This window comes from Helianthus annuus, chromosome 16 (genome assembly GCF_002127325.2).
Source record: "Helianthus annuus cultivar XRQ/B chromosome 16, HanXRQr2.0-SUNRISE, whole genome shotgun sequence".
NCBI classification, from domain to species: Eukaryota; Viridiplantae; Streptophyta; class Magnoliopsida; order Asterales; family Asteraceae; genus Helianthus; species Helianthus annuus.
The window spans coordinates 29,747,345-29,765,543 of NC_035448.2; the positions used below are offsets into that span (position 1 = coordinate 29,747,345).

Consider the following 18,199-nt stretch of genomic DNA (forward strand, 5'->3'; position numbering starts at 1 on the left):
CAAAGGGGCAGTTAGTTTGGCGGCAGTGTTGGCGTCAAGGGTGGGGTGTGGGGAGGTGACACGAGCGATAGCTTCGCTTATTTTGGTTGGTGCTCACCAACCTGCTAAAATAGAAAAATATGAAATATTGTTTTCCTTTATCTACGTATTTCTATATACTCTACTACAAAAATTTATAATAACGAATTTCAAATTTGCAACTCTTTTCAAAACTATTGTCAACTTTAACGCTTTAATCTGTCTCAAAACAATTATATATTTTTAATTTATTTTTAAATCATATTCACAAAATTTAAACAGAATATTCTATGGTTATTCAACGATGAAAACGTGTACCAATAAAAATAAGCAAACAAACAAATAATTGTGATAGCTATGTACAATCTCACTTGAATAAAAAGTGTTGAGATAAATAAAAGAGTAACAAATGTACATAAAAAGTAAAAAAAAAAAAGTAAAAAAGTAAAAAAGTTAATTCAAAATCGGTGCCTCTTTACAACTAACTTTGATGCTATCTACAACTCATCATCATTGTCATCTTCACCACCACCACTACTACTGTGTCTATCTATAAATTTGAGGGGGGTGCGGAATAATCGCAAATCGGATTGGATTCGGGGTCTTAAAACGAGCTATGGGATTCATTTTCTTGCCATACAGGAGACGAAATTGCAGGATGCGGAGTCCTTTATGTTTAATCAGTTTTGGGGCAGAGCAGAATACAAGTTAGCCGTGGTGAACTCTCAAGGTAGATCTGGGGGTCTAGCTTGCTTATGGTGCCCGTCTGTCTTCAGGTGCGTTGATATAATTCATAACAGGAATTTTATTGTGGTTTCGGGTTATCTTGTACAATCGGGGTGTAGGGTTAATCTCATGAATATATATGCCCCAAATGAGGCGGTGAACCGGCGTGTACTGTGGTTGGAAATTTTGGGTATAAGGAATTCCTTACAAGGTCTTTGGGTCATGATGGGTGATTTTAATGAAGTACGGGTTGATAGTGAGCGGATGAATTCAGAGTTTATAGAAGCAAATGCGGATGCATTTAATCATTTTATTCTATCGGCAGGATTGGTGGAATATAACATGGGTGGGGGTAATTTCACTTACATTTCTGATAATGGTAAAAAGCTAAGCAAATTAGATCGGTTTCTTGTGTGCTTGGGATTTCGGGAGCAATGGCCAAATGCAACGGTGCTTGCATTGGATAGGGTAGCTTCCGACCACCGTCCTATTGTTCTATCCACTGTCCAATCGGATTTCGGCCATATTCCGTTTAGATTCTTTAATTCGTGGTTCGAGTATCCTGGCTTTTTAGACTTCGTGTTGCAAAAGTGTGGATCGTTCTCTTTCTCGGGTCCAGGGGATCTTGCCTTAGCCATTAAACTTCGGTGGCTAAAAAATAATATTAAATCGTGGCTAAAAGTGGAGAAGGAAAATAGGGAGGGGATTTATGGGCAAAAGAAAAGGAGGCTGGTAAACATAGAGAATTTGGCGGAAGAAAGACCACTGGCGGAGGAGGAATTGGCAGAAAGGGTGGAGTGCAGGAATTATATGGCCGAATTTGACAGATTGAAACAATTGGATTTGAGACAAAAATCCAGATCCAAGTGGGCTATTGATGGTGATGAAAATTCGGCTTACTTTCATCAGATTATTAATTCGAATATTAGCACGAACAGATTGAATGGGATAATGGTTGATGGTGTTTGGATCACAAATCCGCTGGCGATCAAGGAGTCACTATATGAGTCTTTTGCACATCAGTTTACGGAACCTATGTCAGTTCGGCCGGTATTGGTATGTCCAAATCTGGCTTCTATCTCGGACAACCAGGCTAGTATGTTGACTTGTCCTTTTTCAATGGAGGAAATCAAAATGGCTGTGTGGGAATGTGATGGTGATCGGGCACCGGGTCCAGATGGATTTAATTTTAAATTCATTAAAAGGTGTTGGGCTGGGTTTCGGGAGGATCTAATGAGATTATTCAACAAGTTTTATGATGAAGGTTCACTGAATACATGTTGCACTTCCTCCTTTATCGCCTTGATTCCGAAAGTCAAGGATCCTATGTGCTCAGCTGATTTCAGGCCTATCAGTCTTATTGGAGTCATTAACAAAATCATTTCTAAGGTTCTTGTAAATCGGCTAAAAAATGTGGTGGGGGGTTTGATTTCGGAACAACAATCGGCGTTTCTGGCAGGGAGAAATATCATGGATGGTCCGCTTATCCTTAATGAGGTTCTAAGTTGGTTAAAAAAGTCCAAGCGTAGTGGGATGTATTTTAAGGTGGACATAAGTAAGGCCTACGACTCGGTGAATTGGGCCTTCCTTGATTCGATTATGACACAAATGAATTTTCCAACTAGGTGGCGAAAGTGGATTATGGCTACATTGTCCTCCGCGAGAGCATCGGTTTTAGTAAATGGTTCACCAACTCGGGAATTTGAATATTCTCGTGGTTTACGTCAAGGCGACCCCCTATCACCATTCTTGTTTGTGATCGTTATGGAAGCTCTAACCGGTATTATGAAAGAAGCTGCTTCTATTGGTTTGTTTAACGGGATTAAAATAACAGATGATGGGCCTTTTTTGTCACATTTGATTTATGCGGATGACGTAATGTTTATTGGGGAATGGTCGTTAATGAACGTGATGAATCTACGGCGTATCCTGAGATGTTTTTATTTAACATCGGGGTTGAAAGTCAACTTAGCAAAATGTAGTATTTATGGCGTGGGTGTGAATAATGAGGAAGTACAAAATATGGCAAATCTTTTGAATTGTAGACAAGGTACGTTCCCTTTTAAACACCTAGGTTTGTTGGTTGGTGCGAATATGAATTTGGCTCGAAACTGGAAACCGGTGATTGAAATATTTAAATACAGACTATCAATATGGAAGGCCAAAACCCTCTCGTATGGGGGGAGGATTACTCTAATTAAGTCGGTGTTAAATGCTTTGCCAACATATTATTTTTCATTGTTTAAAGCTCCCTTAAAAGTCATTGATGCATTAGATAAGATCCGAAGGGTTTTCTTTTGGGGTGGGTCGGAAGAAAAGGCGAAAATGAACTGGGTGGCGTGGGACAAAACGATTGCTCCTATAGAATATGGGGGTCTGGGGTTTGGTTCACTCAGGGATTCAAACTTAGCTATGCTTGCTAAGTGGTGGTGGAGATTCAAAACAGAGAAAGAAGGGTTATGGCGAAGGGTTATATGGGCTATTCATCACAATACAAGGTCTTGGAATGAAATCCCAGTGAAAGTTTCGGTAGCGGGACCATGGAAACATATTTACAGTATTCGGCAGCCGCTTTTACTCGCGAATATCGACTTATCTCGGGCCTTTTCAGCAGTTGTGGGGAACGGAAGGAACACGTTTTTCTGGTTAGACAGTTGGTTAGTCTCGGATCCGCTTTATCTTCTGTTTTCGGAGTTGTTCAAAGTCGAAATGTTTAAAACATGTCTGGTTGCTGATCGTTGGGTCACTAGTTCATCCGGTCATGTATTTAATTGGGCCTGGGCCTCACCTGAACTCGGCACAGTTGCAGCGAATCAACTGCATCAATTGATGAGCATGATTAATGGCAGGATGGTATCGATGGGGCCTGATATTTGGAAATGGAATCCTGAAGGGAATGGCTGTTTTAGTGTAGCCAGCATCAAAAAGTCTCTTAGTTCGGTGGGCCGAGTCATCTCCGATAGGGTGTTTGAATGGAACAACTGGGTTCCAAAAAAGGTCGGCATAGTGGCATGGAGGGCGGAAATGGAAAGACTTCCGACGAGAAGTGCGTTGGCTAGGCGAAATGTACCGGTCCCGAATCAACTATGTGTGCTTTGCGGTGAATATGAGGAGACTTGTGATCATATTTTTGTGTCGTGTCATTTCGCACAATCGGTTTGGCAAAATATTGCGGTGTGGTGCAAAATTCCGCCCATCATTGCGTTTGGCATAAATGATTTACTGTCACTCCACGTCTCGATCCCGGGTTCAAAAAGAAGGAAAGCTGTTCAGGCAATTATAATGGTGGCAATTTGGAGTATATGGAAGATAAGAAATGATGTCGTATTCAGGCAGGTGTCCCCAAACTTTACCAAAGCTTTGGATGAGATTAAGTCTATGGCATATCTATGGATTAAAAATCGATCAAAAGTGGTCACACTATCTTGGGAGGATTGGAGTCAGTTTAATCTAGGTGTAATGTTATGAGGTGAATTTGTAGTAGTGTGGTGTAAATGTGTTTTGGTTTTGGTGTAAACATTGTATATTTGGTGTGTAGCTCCTTGCTACTATGAATAAAATTTTTTTGTCGGCCGTTCAAAAAAAACTACTACTGTGTTGCAGTGCAATCCACCCCCATCTCCTCACCTACCGCCACCTGTCACCGACTCACTGTTCACTTTTCTTATTGTCATCCAATCGGTTTCCCCCTTTTCACACCTCCACTTTGGCATCTCTGACTTGTCCGCCAACTGTTTGATTCTTTGCCTCAAAGAGTTTGATGTTGAACATAACCCATCAATACCCACCCACGATGATGAATTCCACACGTCTTGATCAAGTATACTTGTGGGTGAATCTGTTCTCATCTTCTCACACACTATAATCTTTGAATTCTCATCGAATTGTTCGGTTTGAATGTATGGGTGTTTGAGAAGTTGTGTAGCGGTCCACCTCTGTTTTTGATCACGAATCAAACACTTGCTAACAAAGTCCTTTGCTAGATCGGATAACCCATCTGGGATTGTTGGGATTTCGCCGGAAAATGCGATTTTGTAAAGAACGGATACCGGGTCGTTAACGTCTGGCCACGGTGAACCACCCGTGGCCATTTCGATGACGGTGCATCCAACCGCCCATACATCCGCCGGAAACCCCTGGTCTTCGCCTCTGGCGGTTTCCGGCGCCATGTACATGGGCGTCCCACAAATTGGGGCGTGCTGCGCCAAATGGGTCAGAGCCAGATTGTTGGGACTGGCCCATTTGGCGCAGCCGAAATCACCGATTTTCGCGCCACTTTCGTTGATCAAAATATTTCCACTTTTGATATCACAATGCACTATTCCATTGGAATGAATGTAATCCAACCCTTGAACTATCTGTCTTGTGTATCTCGCAATCTCCGAATCGGTTAACCCGACGCCATTTCTTCGCTTAATCAAGTCGGAAATCGACCCGCCCGACATGTAATCAATAAAAACATTGTAAATTGTCTTGTTATCTTCTATAGTGGTGTCACACCCTTTGTAACTTACAACATATGGACTCTTCAAGATTGACAAAAAATGTTGTTCCTTTCGCAAACTCTCCGCTTGTCGAAAATCGACCGATTTGACCGCAAAAACATCCCCGGAGGTCGAGGTGGCGGCGGAGACGGTGGCTGAGGAACCACGGCCAAGAACATGGCTTCTAGTCCACTCCATGTTTAGTTTTTGTTGAAAGAGAAAATGTGGTGGTGGTGTGAAGGAATGAATTGTTTGTTTGTTAATATGGGTAGATGCAAATACATAGAATGAAACAAAGCAATATATATGTGTTGTGTTGTATGTGTAAACGTGTTTGTATTTGTGTTGTTGAAAAGGTGTTAAAAGTTGTAGGTATTTGGTTGGTTGGGTGGGAAGTAGTGTAGGTGGCTGGCTGGCTGGCTTTCTAGAGTTGACGATATTATTAACGGAAGTTGAAGTTGTTTGACAACGTGGCAAAATATGGATAGTGAGTGACAACTTATTGGGCAGGCCAAGACGGCAGCTACGTGGCAGAGACACGTGTCATCAAGGGTACGTCTTCAAATAGGAAAACTTAAACTTGTGGGAGTTTGTTTCATAATTTTTGAGATCAATATCTTCATGTGTCACTAAAATAGATTATTTTTATTCTTAGCAACAAAAATTTATAGTAACTAGGATTGAGACCCGTCGCAATTTGGCGGGGATTCTTTAGTTATAACTAAGTCGATCTAGGACCCGCACGTTATGTTAAACTTGTCAAACGGGAAAAAAAAAAGACGATGTAAAAAACGTTCACCTACACACACATGTTGCGTCATGTTAACTCGCAAAATTTAGAACGAAACGTAAAACCATTAAACCAAAGACGCACGTTGCGATGTGTTAAGTCACAAAATTTAGAACCAAGCATATAGCGAAAAATTTGCGTAAAATGAAAACTATAAAGGACCAAAGTTGAAAGTAAAAAAGTTATGAAGATAGATTGCAAAAGATAAAAAGTTTTGGGTTAAAAGTAAACAAACAAATAGTTTTGGGTTAAAAGTAATTTATTAAATACTTTTTGGTAAAAAGTAAAAAAACAATTTTTTTTAAAACCCCCAAAGCCAACGTTATGACAACCATATGCATAACCATTTTTTCTTTGAAAACCTCCCAAAGCACACCCCGCGTTGCGGCGGGGCGTAAAACTGTGTCAAAAACCGTCATCGACCACCAACAATGACTCGACCTAGGATATGCGTGTTGCGACGAACCTGTCAAACATGGAAAAATAGAGGTAAAAACGTTGAACCACACATGCACGTTGCGTCGTATTGACTCGAAAAATTTAGAACTATACGCAAAACGAAAATTTGCGAAAGATGAAAGTATAAGTAACAAAAGTTTTGAAGTTAAATTGCAAATAATGAAAAGTTTTGGGTTAAAGTTAAAGAACCAAATTATGTAGGGTTAAAATGAAAAAGAGAAAAACCTTTTGGGTTAAAAGTAAAAATTAAAGCTTTTTTTTTGAAAAATACCCTAAGCACAAGTTATAACTCTTGATGCATATATTTGTTGCTTCTTTATAGTAATAAAATACGCATCGAACTCCCGTTCAATTTTTGACTAATTTAGTTTTTTTTCTTTCTGATCACTTGCATTCGTTGACTTAAAAAACACTAAGTATGTAGTTATGTTTGATTTTTTTTCTGGACGTTCCTCCTGTACAAATTTTATTGAAAACGGGGTATTCTTCGAATAGAATCTTTTTTTAGTATTGTAGGCTAGATCAAGTGCTGGTGTCATATAGGTACTGTGACGAATGTAACCGATACCGACGAACAACGTCGGTACCGGTATCGATATTATTGAAACAGGTATTGATATATACTTTAATATATATATACGTATGTAACCGTTTAGTTTTATTTAATGTGATTATCCTTCGATAACTTGTGTTCATTATCTTTTCTCTAAAGTTGAATACCGGTTGTGAGTAACTTTGTTGAACAAGAGTTTTTTTTTTTTCAAAATAGTATCGTGACAAACCGAACCAATACCGACATCAGTACCAATATAGTTATTATCGGAACCGGAATTGGTATTCCTTTTTATGACTTTCAATGTATAACATATTCTTTTGGAGATATCACGACCTTAAACCGATTGTTGGTACCATACTGATACCATAACAAACCAATACTAGACAAATTTACCTGCATAACGAACTAAACAAATACCGACTGAATTCTCACTACATCATGTGGACAAATCTTCTTTGTTATCTATTAAAACTAATAAATAAAAATAACTAGTGACACTTGTCACTTTCTAGCGGCTCATCACCTTTGTTTTCCCGTCTAAAACCACGAGTCTTTTTCTAGTACGCGGATCCTACTTTCCTAGCCTTTGAAACTATATTTTGACTTACTTTTAAATTAATTGATTTAAAAAAATTTATAATCGTGTGATTTATGTTGTAAACGAAAACAAATTAAGGATTACTTTCTATATATACATATTTTGAACACTATAATTGTTTCACAAACGTAATCAAGCTTTCGTCGTTTCTCACTCATAGTGTTTACTGTTTAATGTATAACAAGAACGAAATTACTCATATATATATATATATATATATTTATGCATGTTGAACACAAAACTTCCCACGAACACTATCTAAAAAATGAGTTTCCTACTCTCTGTATTTCATCATAAACAAAACAATTCCGTGTAATACTTGGATCTATATTAATGTTTCTAATATTAAAATCAACCCACAACCCTTATTTTAAACAATTAAGTCTAGATCTATTTTTGATCCAAATGAAGAAAGTCTTTTCCTTCGATGATCTCCACCGTTTTAGTTGTTGGCAAAGATTGTTACTTAAGGATTATAATTTATGATATATACAAGTTTAAATATTAATCATTTTAAACATAATTTTATTTTTAAATATTTGTGGTTAAGAACAAGATGGCACATTGTTATTGGTGGCTTTTTAGCACATTCTCTAATTCATCATAATCAGATTTTACATGTGCTCTTGGTTTTATCATCTTGAAAGTTTCTATAAACATAGTTCAACAAGGAAAGAAAACAAAAATGACACTTACAAATACTATATGGATGCAAGTTATAATGAATTATACAATGTCACTAATCTTTTATACTTCAATCGATTTCTTCTTGTGGTGTGAACTATTTTTAAACACTACAACTTAAGAACATCTTCAGTAATTCTCACCACTCGTATAATAAAAGAGTAGCATAATAATATAATTCATATGATGAAAATCCTTACTAAAAGTTAGTTAATCCTGTCGACCAAAACTATTATCCCATATGGAATATGGTTAGTTGTGTTGTGTTGTGATCTTTACGGCAACATCACTTGTCTTGTGCTCGGTCATATCAAGCACACACAAATACCCAACTTCTTGAAAAAGTTATCTACAAAATACTGGAAAATTAGATTGAACCAATAGTTGGTAGAATGTAGACCCTTATGCAACATCTTATCTCAAATAATATAGGGTATGTAAGGTTTTTCATCAAAGCCAAAAATGCGCAAAAGCCTTAAAATTGAACCTATCACCTTTGTAGGTCTTGTAATTTAGAATGATAAGTCTTTGAATCTTGTATTAAAATATTTCGATAATACCCTAAAAATATTTAATTAGATAATTCAAAGCGAAACAAGGATGAATATTTATTATAATGACACAATGTTTCGTGAAGTAGGGTGTCAGTTGGTGGTTAAAATGAATGGCGCTGACTATTGACTTATATTGGTAGTCACTAGGTTACTAATGATCCCTCGGTTAGTGCCGACCTAGCATATTTAGTATTGTTCAAAGTTATTGCTTTAATCAAAACTTTTGTTTGTTGATCATAGTTGCTATAGAACACAATTTTTGGTGATAACCCAAGTTGTTACTGATAACCACTTCCCATGCAATTCTACTTTAACCATGCAATTTCAAAGCAACTTCGACATGTTATCAATCAATGATGACAAGTTACTGTTGCTGATCAATGAGACCCACAAAGGGCTCAACCTAGTATCCATAGATGCCAGTCCCAGATCCCCTCAGCTCCTAGGGGCTTTGCCCCTTGGTCCCCGCCAAGGAGGCACAATGCCTGTTGAAACCCCCATGGTCTAGGGGGCATCTCCCCGTTGAATTCTTGAGATTCATAGTTGCTAAAAATCAAAATAATCTTAAACAAGTGTGCGTTCAACACTTTCTAACTTGTATTAATGTTCATTCAGATTTTATTTTGGTTTTGAGCAAATCCAAGTAACTAAAATGGCCCGATGACACTAAAATCACCAGCTAGAAGTGTTTGGTTTTATATTTTTCTAGGTTTGAGAACAAGGTGAATCGCCTAACTAAGTAATCATCTGACCCCATTAAGGTGAAGAAAATATCAGCTAGACTAATTGGTGTGTCGGCTCAATCGGAAAACAAAAACCAGATGGTCCAACCCTTGGCCACATTATACGCACTAATTCGGCGAGGTGACCAATTCTAGATCCGATCAGTCTCATTTGATTTTAAAGACCTTCGTAACATTTGTATCTAAAAATTTCACTCTTATTTCAATTTCAATAGCTTTCAAGTGTAAATATTACATTTTTGTGTTAAACATCTCTTAACAATACAAGATCATTAGATAAGGATATGTAGGGTGAGAGTTGGCTACAAAGTCTATTTTTTCCTACAAAGTGTACAAAGTCATAAAACACCACAATTTCAGCCATAAAACACACTCAAAACCCACAAATAACATAGTGAAGATTACTAAAACACCATATTTGTGGGTTTTGTGTTGTGTTTTGGATGCTAAGGTTTTAATTATCGAATGACTAATATTAGTGTGTTTTAGGTTGATAATCATGTTGTGTTTTATATTCATAGTTGTACGATGGTGTGTTTGAAGTTTTTAAGAACTGTTAGGGTTTGGATATTGTGTTTTAGTGATTTTCACTATGTTATTTGTGGGTTTTGAGTGTGTTTATGGATGAAATTGTGGTGTTTTATGACATTGTACACTTGTGTAGGAAAAATGGACTTTGTAACCAAACCCCACTCAGGATACGTATATCTTGAAATATTGGATGCTTTCTTTTCTTGACTTCGGATACCAAAGATTTGGGGGTTTATGTGGTGGTAGGACAAGTTTGGGGATTATGGTAGAATATCCTCTCAAACTTTGAGTGATTTAACATACACTATATTGTCCAAATACAAAGTCTTGAGTTGTACACTCTTCAACTTCTTTGGTTATGTTTCAAGTCAAAATAATTAGTTCTTTTTTTTTTCATTTATAATTAAATTTAACATAAGTTTCTATTAGTTCAACAATGATCCAGCCAAATTAAACAAATCAAAGAAAGCTCTTTTGTTAAACAATACGACTCATGTAATAGTTAATAGTTATAGAGATATGTAACCGGTTTTCTATTTATTTATATAATAACATGTGTTATGTGTTGTGTTGTGGTGTGATTGTTTTTTTGCATCATTCAACATCTTCTAGAAAAGGTTCATGTTTGTTAACTTTTGAATGAAGTGTTAGTTGGAATGATTTGGTTAGTAGATTAGTAGTTATAACTTCTAAATCAAGATTATTATACTTAACGGTCCCCTAAGCATTACAAGGTTGAAAGGCAATCCATATTTTATGAAGATTTATTCTACACTCCAGTAATTATTTTATTCACTGTATAAACTTTTTCTAATTAATTATTATTAGAATAGAATTTATATTAATTTGTAAGTAGCAATTCAACTGCTAGTACTATTAGCTTTTATGACCGACAGATTGCAATGAATTTTTTTTTCGCATTCGTATTTAAATGCGTTGTTTTACACAATTTAAAAGGTTAAACTACAAGAAAGTGACAACGTATATGTCGACTAGTCATAAAGATTGCGAACCCTCTCTTATTCCACCCTTAAAGATACTAATTTTTTTTTTGTTTTTCATTTATTGTTGTAGCCCTTTTCCTTATGATTACACGTTTTTTCACTGGCATATCAAAAAGCGACTGACACATCACCGTCACGTAGACATGAGTTCTTACTTATTTTTTTCACGTTTAGTATAATGGTTTCACAAATTTTAAGTATCCACCACCACATTAAAATAATGTTTAAATTAAACTAATTAAAAAGTTTAAAAAAAATGTGTTTTGTTGTATTGTGATTGGTTGAAAGTAGGGGTGCAAACGAGCCGAGCTCGGCTTGAATGAGCCGAGCTTAAACGAACTCGAGCCCGTGTCTAAAAACAAGCTCATTTAGTAAACGAGCCCAAGCCCGAGCTTCGTTTATCGAGCTCGAGCCGGCTCGCGAGCGTAGACGAGCTTCTGGTTTATATATTTTTTTATTAATATGTTAAACGTATATTTATATAATAAAAATTACCATTTATATAAATATAAAAAATAACTAAATTATATGTATAATAATAATTATAATTATATAAATTAAATAATAAATACTAAACGAGTCGAGCCCGAGCCGAGCTTGAGCTTTAGAAATAAAGCTCGAATCGAGCCGAGCTCGAGCTTGAAGAATTACCTTCGAGCCGAGCGTGAGCTTTAGAAATAAAGCTCGAATCGAGACAAGCTCGAGCTTTCATGTGTTAAACGAGCTGGGCTCGGCTTGTTTACACCCCTAGTTGAAAGAATAACATTCAGATGTCTCACACCGTGAACGTCCCTTGTTTTTACGCTTGCCGCTCAGTAATGCTGGTGGAGGAGGGCTGGTGTTTAATGTCTTTCATGCCAGCCGGCCATACCACATGATGGCATGGGCATTCTTCCGTAACGAAGAGACTTATCACAAACAATCAATGTGACATTATGCATATATTTCTCTAAAATGTTTATTTTCTAATATACTAAATTTTCAAATATGAAAAAACACAAATCGTCTAAACCAAAATCGAAGTTAAAAGGATCCACTAACAGCTACTAATGAATGTTTTTAAATATTAGATGAAACCAAAAAATCATTACGCTTAAAAAATATATTAAATTTTATAGGATATATATTCGTAATGTACTCGTATATCTTGATTTACAGAGTCTGAATGGTTAAGATTTATACAGAGTCTGAATGGTTAAGACCTCTAATCTGAATTGGTCAGACATTTGCCTCTAAATGGTTAAGCATTATACAGACTCTTAATGGTTCAGACCTCTTACTAGTTCAGCACTTAGTGGTTCAAACCTCTTACTGGTTCAGCACTTAACCATTCAGATGTTGCCAAACAGCCCCTTAGTCCGGTTCCCCGCCTCAACCTCACTGCAAGAAATGACCCAATGTAGCAGAGTAGCCAACTGACAATTTAAAAAAAAAAAGTGAGTTGAAAGTGGTTCACCTGGAGTAGCCAGTTTTCAATCCTCTGGTCAGTCCAATTATATAAAGGGAAAATTACCAAATTAGCCAAGAATAAACTTTGACCACCAAATTAGCCATTTGATGCCCCCTTGGAGTAGGGCATCACGGATTCAAATGTGCGGGATGCCTCTTTCAATGTGGAAGTGACACGTGTCTCAATGATTAGGTAGACTCCTCCAATGCCCCTCAACAGACTCTTCTAATGCCCCTCAACAGACTCTTCCAATGCCTCATCCAATGCCACTCCTCCAGGCTCATCCAATGTCTCAGCAGACTCTTCCAATGCCCCTCAACAGACTCTTCCAATGCCTTAGGCATGAGTTAAAATTTTATGTGGGACCTACCACCCACTTCATCTTCACCACCGCCACCACCACCGCCTCCGCCGCCGCCACCACCACCGCCGTCACCGCCACCACCACCACCACCATAAAATATACTACTAATCTTTGAATTCGAAAATAATAGTATTAATAAAAACTGAAGTTACAGGGACCACGTTCTTGCATAGACCGAATGCAGCATATAATGCAACTTTATTCAGATTCGTACATAATGCAGATTATTCACCATAAAACGATCTTGAAGATGAAGGATTAACAGTGTTGGAGCTCATGAAGGATCTTGAAGATAGTATTAACAGTGTTTTAGAGCAAGGATATGAAGTTATTGATGTGTTGGAGCTCATGAAGGATCTTGAAGATGAAGTGGTGGTGGTGGTGGTGGTGGCGGTGGCGGTTGCGGTGGCGGTGGCGGCGGTGGTGGTGGTAGTGGTGGCGGTGGTGGTGAAGATGAAGTGGGTGGTAGGTCCCACATAAAATTTTAACTCATACCTGAGGCATTGGAAGAGTCTGCTGAGGCATTGGATGAGTCTGCTGAGGGGCATTGGAGGAGTCTACCTAATCATTGAGACACGTGTCACTTCCATATTTAAAGAGGCATGAGGGGTCTTGAAAGAGTCATCCCGCACATTTGAATCCGTGATGCCCTGCTCCAAGGAGGCATCAAATGGCTAATTTGGTGGTCAAAGTTTATTCTTGGCTAATCCGTGATGCCCTGCTCTAACGGAATTTTAGTTTTGTTTCTTGAATATTGGTGAGTTTATATTTATAAGCTACTTGCATAATATCACATCATTATAAGCTACTTACATAATATCATTATTCATTAGTTTATAAGTTATAAAAGGTTACAACATATGCAGTACAACTAAAAGTTTAATAATATTAAAAATTTAACTTTATAAAGTCAATACGTATTATATAAAGTCTTTTATTTATTAACAATGAAATATATATTTTATAAAGTCAATACGTATTTATATAAAGTCATTTATTAAACAATGAAATATATTTGAAGCGTGTGTCCCGGAAGTTAGCTGGATTAGTTGGACGGACGTAAAGCGTATATTTGCAAAGGGAGACCTATATCTATATGCGTGTCCCATAAGATATTTTTTAAATTATTTTATTATTATTATTTATCCATAAATTTTATTTCTTATTGGTTGCTGTATCTTTATTCACACTCCATGCACGTGTCCTTTCACTCCAAAGATCCTCAATTCTTTTTTAAGCAAAACTACCTTTTTTTTATTGGACAATTTCCATACAAAAGAAAAAAGAAACAAGTTTTGTATAAATTCTATAAATGATAATTGATAATACACTTTGAAACTTATCTTATAATAACTTTATCGGGTAAGTATAGGCTAGAAAGTTAATTTTTCATAAAAGAAATTTTGGTAGTTTTCATGAAACCTTTTTTACTTGACATTCACTTTTGAAATCGAATGTGAGAAATGGTCTTGTTAAAAGAGACGATAGAAGAAATTGTCTTGCGGAAGAATTTGATCTTAGCATCATCTCAGAAGATGAATGGCTAATGGCTGTTGATGGTCGGTTATAATAAGTTATTTATAGGGATGACAATGGATCGGGTATTCGTATCCGATAGTAAAACCATGTCTCATACCTGACCCAAAACTCGTCGAGTATTCATTGGGTAATTACCCGCCAGCGCCAGGTATCATGTATATCCATAAGTGTTTTATAAAAAAAAAAAATACACGTTAGGATTTTCAAATATATTTTGTTCTTTCTTTTATAATTCTATCTTTTTAAACTCTAAAATATATAAAAATATAATAAGCTACATACATATAGTTGTTACCATATAATTTATATTTGACACATCCTAAATACATAAGTATCATGATAATATAAATATCAATTGATAATTATGTATGCATAACATACAAATTTAAATAAAATATATATCTCTCAAAAGAAAAGTTTATTTTCCAAGTAATTAAGCTATGACAATGGAGTATTCTTAAACAAGAGTTAGCGGAAAATAAAAATAAAAACGAAAGACTTTTGAAAATATGTTTCAGGTAGCGGGTATTTAGTTTCGGGTCGGGTTTCATCTAATCTCATATCTGTGAAATATTTTTTCCAATCTCATACCCGTCAGGTATCAAGTACACCCGTCTAAAATATTTCAGGTTTCGGGTATACCCATCAGGCTCAGGTATTTTTTCCATATCCCTAGTCGTTTATGTTAAATGGTAACAAATTATAAGTTCGTTAGATTAAATTTTAAATTTAAAGTTCCTTACATACAATGATAAATTTAAGAATATTACTAACTTGTACTTTACTCTTCTAATAAAAAATGTAGCATTTTACATGTTATGGTCGATTAGTTTTATAGTGTAATACAAAAAAAAATCTATGTAGCTAAAGAATTAAACACTTGTCTTTACCTTATTTTTGTATAATTGTTTAATTTTTGTAATAATCATGTAGTTAAAAATGAACCTAAACATTTAATAATATACAATAAATATAATTGGTGGGGTGTAGAGTAAGGTATGGTAGTAATTGAAGTATTAAAATGCATATATTAATGGGATGAGTTGCCAAAGCAAGAGGGTCTACCAACTTTTAACACAAGCACAAATCAAATCAACTCAACTATGCTTCATATTTGATGGAAGGATGTGACTGATTCAACTATATAAAGAAAATAAGAACTCAATGATACAATTAATAATTACAACTCATTCCAATTGACGTTTAAAATTTCATAAATTCTATATGTTTAGGGTGGGGGTATAATCTTCGGTGAGTGATGCGGTTAGTTGGTGTCATCGACGGTGATCATACCGCGGTGATGATTGGTTTCGGTGAGTGGGTTATCGGTGAGCAAAATTGGTGAATAGTCACAGAATGATGGAGGAGAGAGAGAGAGAGGATAGAAGAACTAAGGGTGCACGGGGTGCCTTCGGCAACCCCATGCGGTGCCCCATTTTCCCGATCGGCAAGAACACCGCCGTCCATGCGGTGAGTAGAGAGAGGAGAGAGGAACGGTGGCGGCTCACCGAAGAGAGAGGGAGGAGAGAGAGAGGGAGTGACCAATCAATGATTTTCTTTTTTTTTTTTTTTAAAAAAAACCAATTCACCTAAGAGGGGAGTGCCGCCATCAATTTAGGGTGTTAGGGGAGTTTAAGAGGGGAGTTGACGTGGCACACGAGGATTGGTTGGGCGTAAGAGAGGGGACTCACCTCTTAGGTGAGCACCCCTTACACCCTAATCAAAAAATATATAACTCAAACACCCTAGAGTGATTAACCATACCTAGTGATTGAGTGCAAAATGAGAAGTGGAATGGGGAGTTGACATGGCATAATATTATTGGGTAGAGAATCACTCAATCACCCTAGAGTGATTAACCATACCCCCACCCTTATAGTTATCATAATACTTTTACATAGGGGTGCCAAAAAGGGGCGGGTTGGATAGGTTTAAAGTATTTACATCCTACACACCGAATTTTGTGAGATGCTTTTATATTATAGATAATGGTCACAGGCTACGGCTCAACCCCATCTTCGTAATTTATTTTATTATCGGTTTTATATAAAGGATACCTCTGAACAAATACGGAGATACCCCTAAAAGAAAATATGATACTTTAATTTATTAAAATTACAAATTTTTATAAGCCCAAACATTTTACAACACCAAATTATAAATTTTTAAACAAAGCAACAAACTATAACTTTATTAAATTTTTTTGATGTTTTTAAATTTTTAATTTTTTTGATTTTTTTTGCTTTGTATTAATCTTTAAGATTTTTATTTTTGTTAATTTTTAAAATTTTATTATTGTGCACGAAGTATGAAGAGTCGAAGTATATCAATTCGATAAACTTGTCGAAGTATGAAGTCTGCGACTCTGTGTAATGCTTTTTTAGGGTTACCTAGACATGTCTGGTTAAAACTTAAAAACCCATCCTGACCTATGATTAATTATAAATGAAAATTTTAAAACCTATCTCGACCCGTTCTTAATTATTTTCTAGGCCGATTATGACTTGTTTCATTTTTAAGATGTCCCAAAATAACTCAAATGAATTTTTGTTGTCGGACCTACTTTTACACTATGACATGTGAAGTAATTAAGTGGTGAACAAATCACTTCATTTGGTATGATGCTCTAGATCAACATGTGAGAGTACGCTAAGTTGCTACTATAATCAAAATCTGGCACAAGAATCATGCAAACCTCTTGTTTATATAAAATTGCTTGCTACTATAATCAAAATATGTGGTATTTGACGATAAAGACCATGTGCAGTGGAAGGGGAAAATAATGCCCTCATCACGGGGCATTATTCGACACGTGGTAGTCCAGTCAGCATGGGGCGTTTTTGCAAAATTGGCGTAGTGGGAATAATGCCCAAATAATGCCTCTTTCAATCCTTAAACAAAAAAAAAAACAAACAAACTGATTTCTCATTGGTGGGTCAACCCAAGTCAAACCTTCCACAAGTGCAACATGTAGGGGTGTTCAAGATCTGATAATCCGGTTTTCGGATATCCGAAATTTCGGATAGTGAAATATTGATATCCGAACCCGAATCCGAAATTTCGGATATCCGATTTTCGGATATCCGAAATTTCGGATTCGGGTTCGGATATCTAATCGGATATCCGAATTTCCAATTTTTTATTTAATTTTTATTTTTTTTCTTATTTTTTAATATTTGGAACCAGATTTTTCGGATAGTTTCGGATATCCGAATATACATTTCGGATATTTTTCGGATATTTCGGATATTTTTTCAGATATTTCGGATATTTTTCGGATACTTCGGATATTTTTTCGGATATTTCGGATATTTTTCGGATACTTCGGATATTTTTCGGATACTTCGGATATTTTCGGATATTCGGATATCCGAAAAAAATAAAAATTAAATTTTCGGATATTTTCGGATAATCCGATTATCCGAAAATTCTCAAAATCACTATCCGAATCCGAATCCGAAATTTCGGATTATCCGATTTTCGGATATCCGAAAATTCGGATATTTCGGATAAGGGTTTTCGGATATTTCGGATTCGGTTTCGGATTTGGATTTTTTTGAACACCCCTAGCAACATGGCGTTTTAAATATAACGCTAATCAAATTTTTTTTTTCAAAAATAACTCCCCAAAACGCCTAGTGTAATGGGTGGGGGGGCGTTATTTTTTAATTTTTTTCAAAAATAATACCCCACTACGGG

The 18,199-nt window shown here is 36.2% G+C and overlaps 1 protein-coding gene across 1 annotated transcript; it reads right to left on the bottom strand.

Annotated features, from left to right (window-relative positions):
- Nucleotides 1-2,930: 2,930 nt before the first annotated feature.
- On the bottom strand, nt 2,931-5,508 carry LOC110917556 (mitogen-activated protein kinase kinase kinase 18). The gene has a single exon (XM_022162081.2). It carries the CDS (start codon nt 5,424-5,426, stop codon nt 4,368-4,370), a length of 1,059 nt encoding a protein of 352 aa, XP_022017773.1. The 5' UTR covers nt 5,427-5,508; the 3' UTR covers nt 2,931-4,367.
- Nucleotides 5,509-18,199: the final 12,691 nt, after the last annotated feature.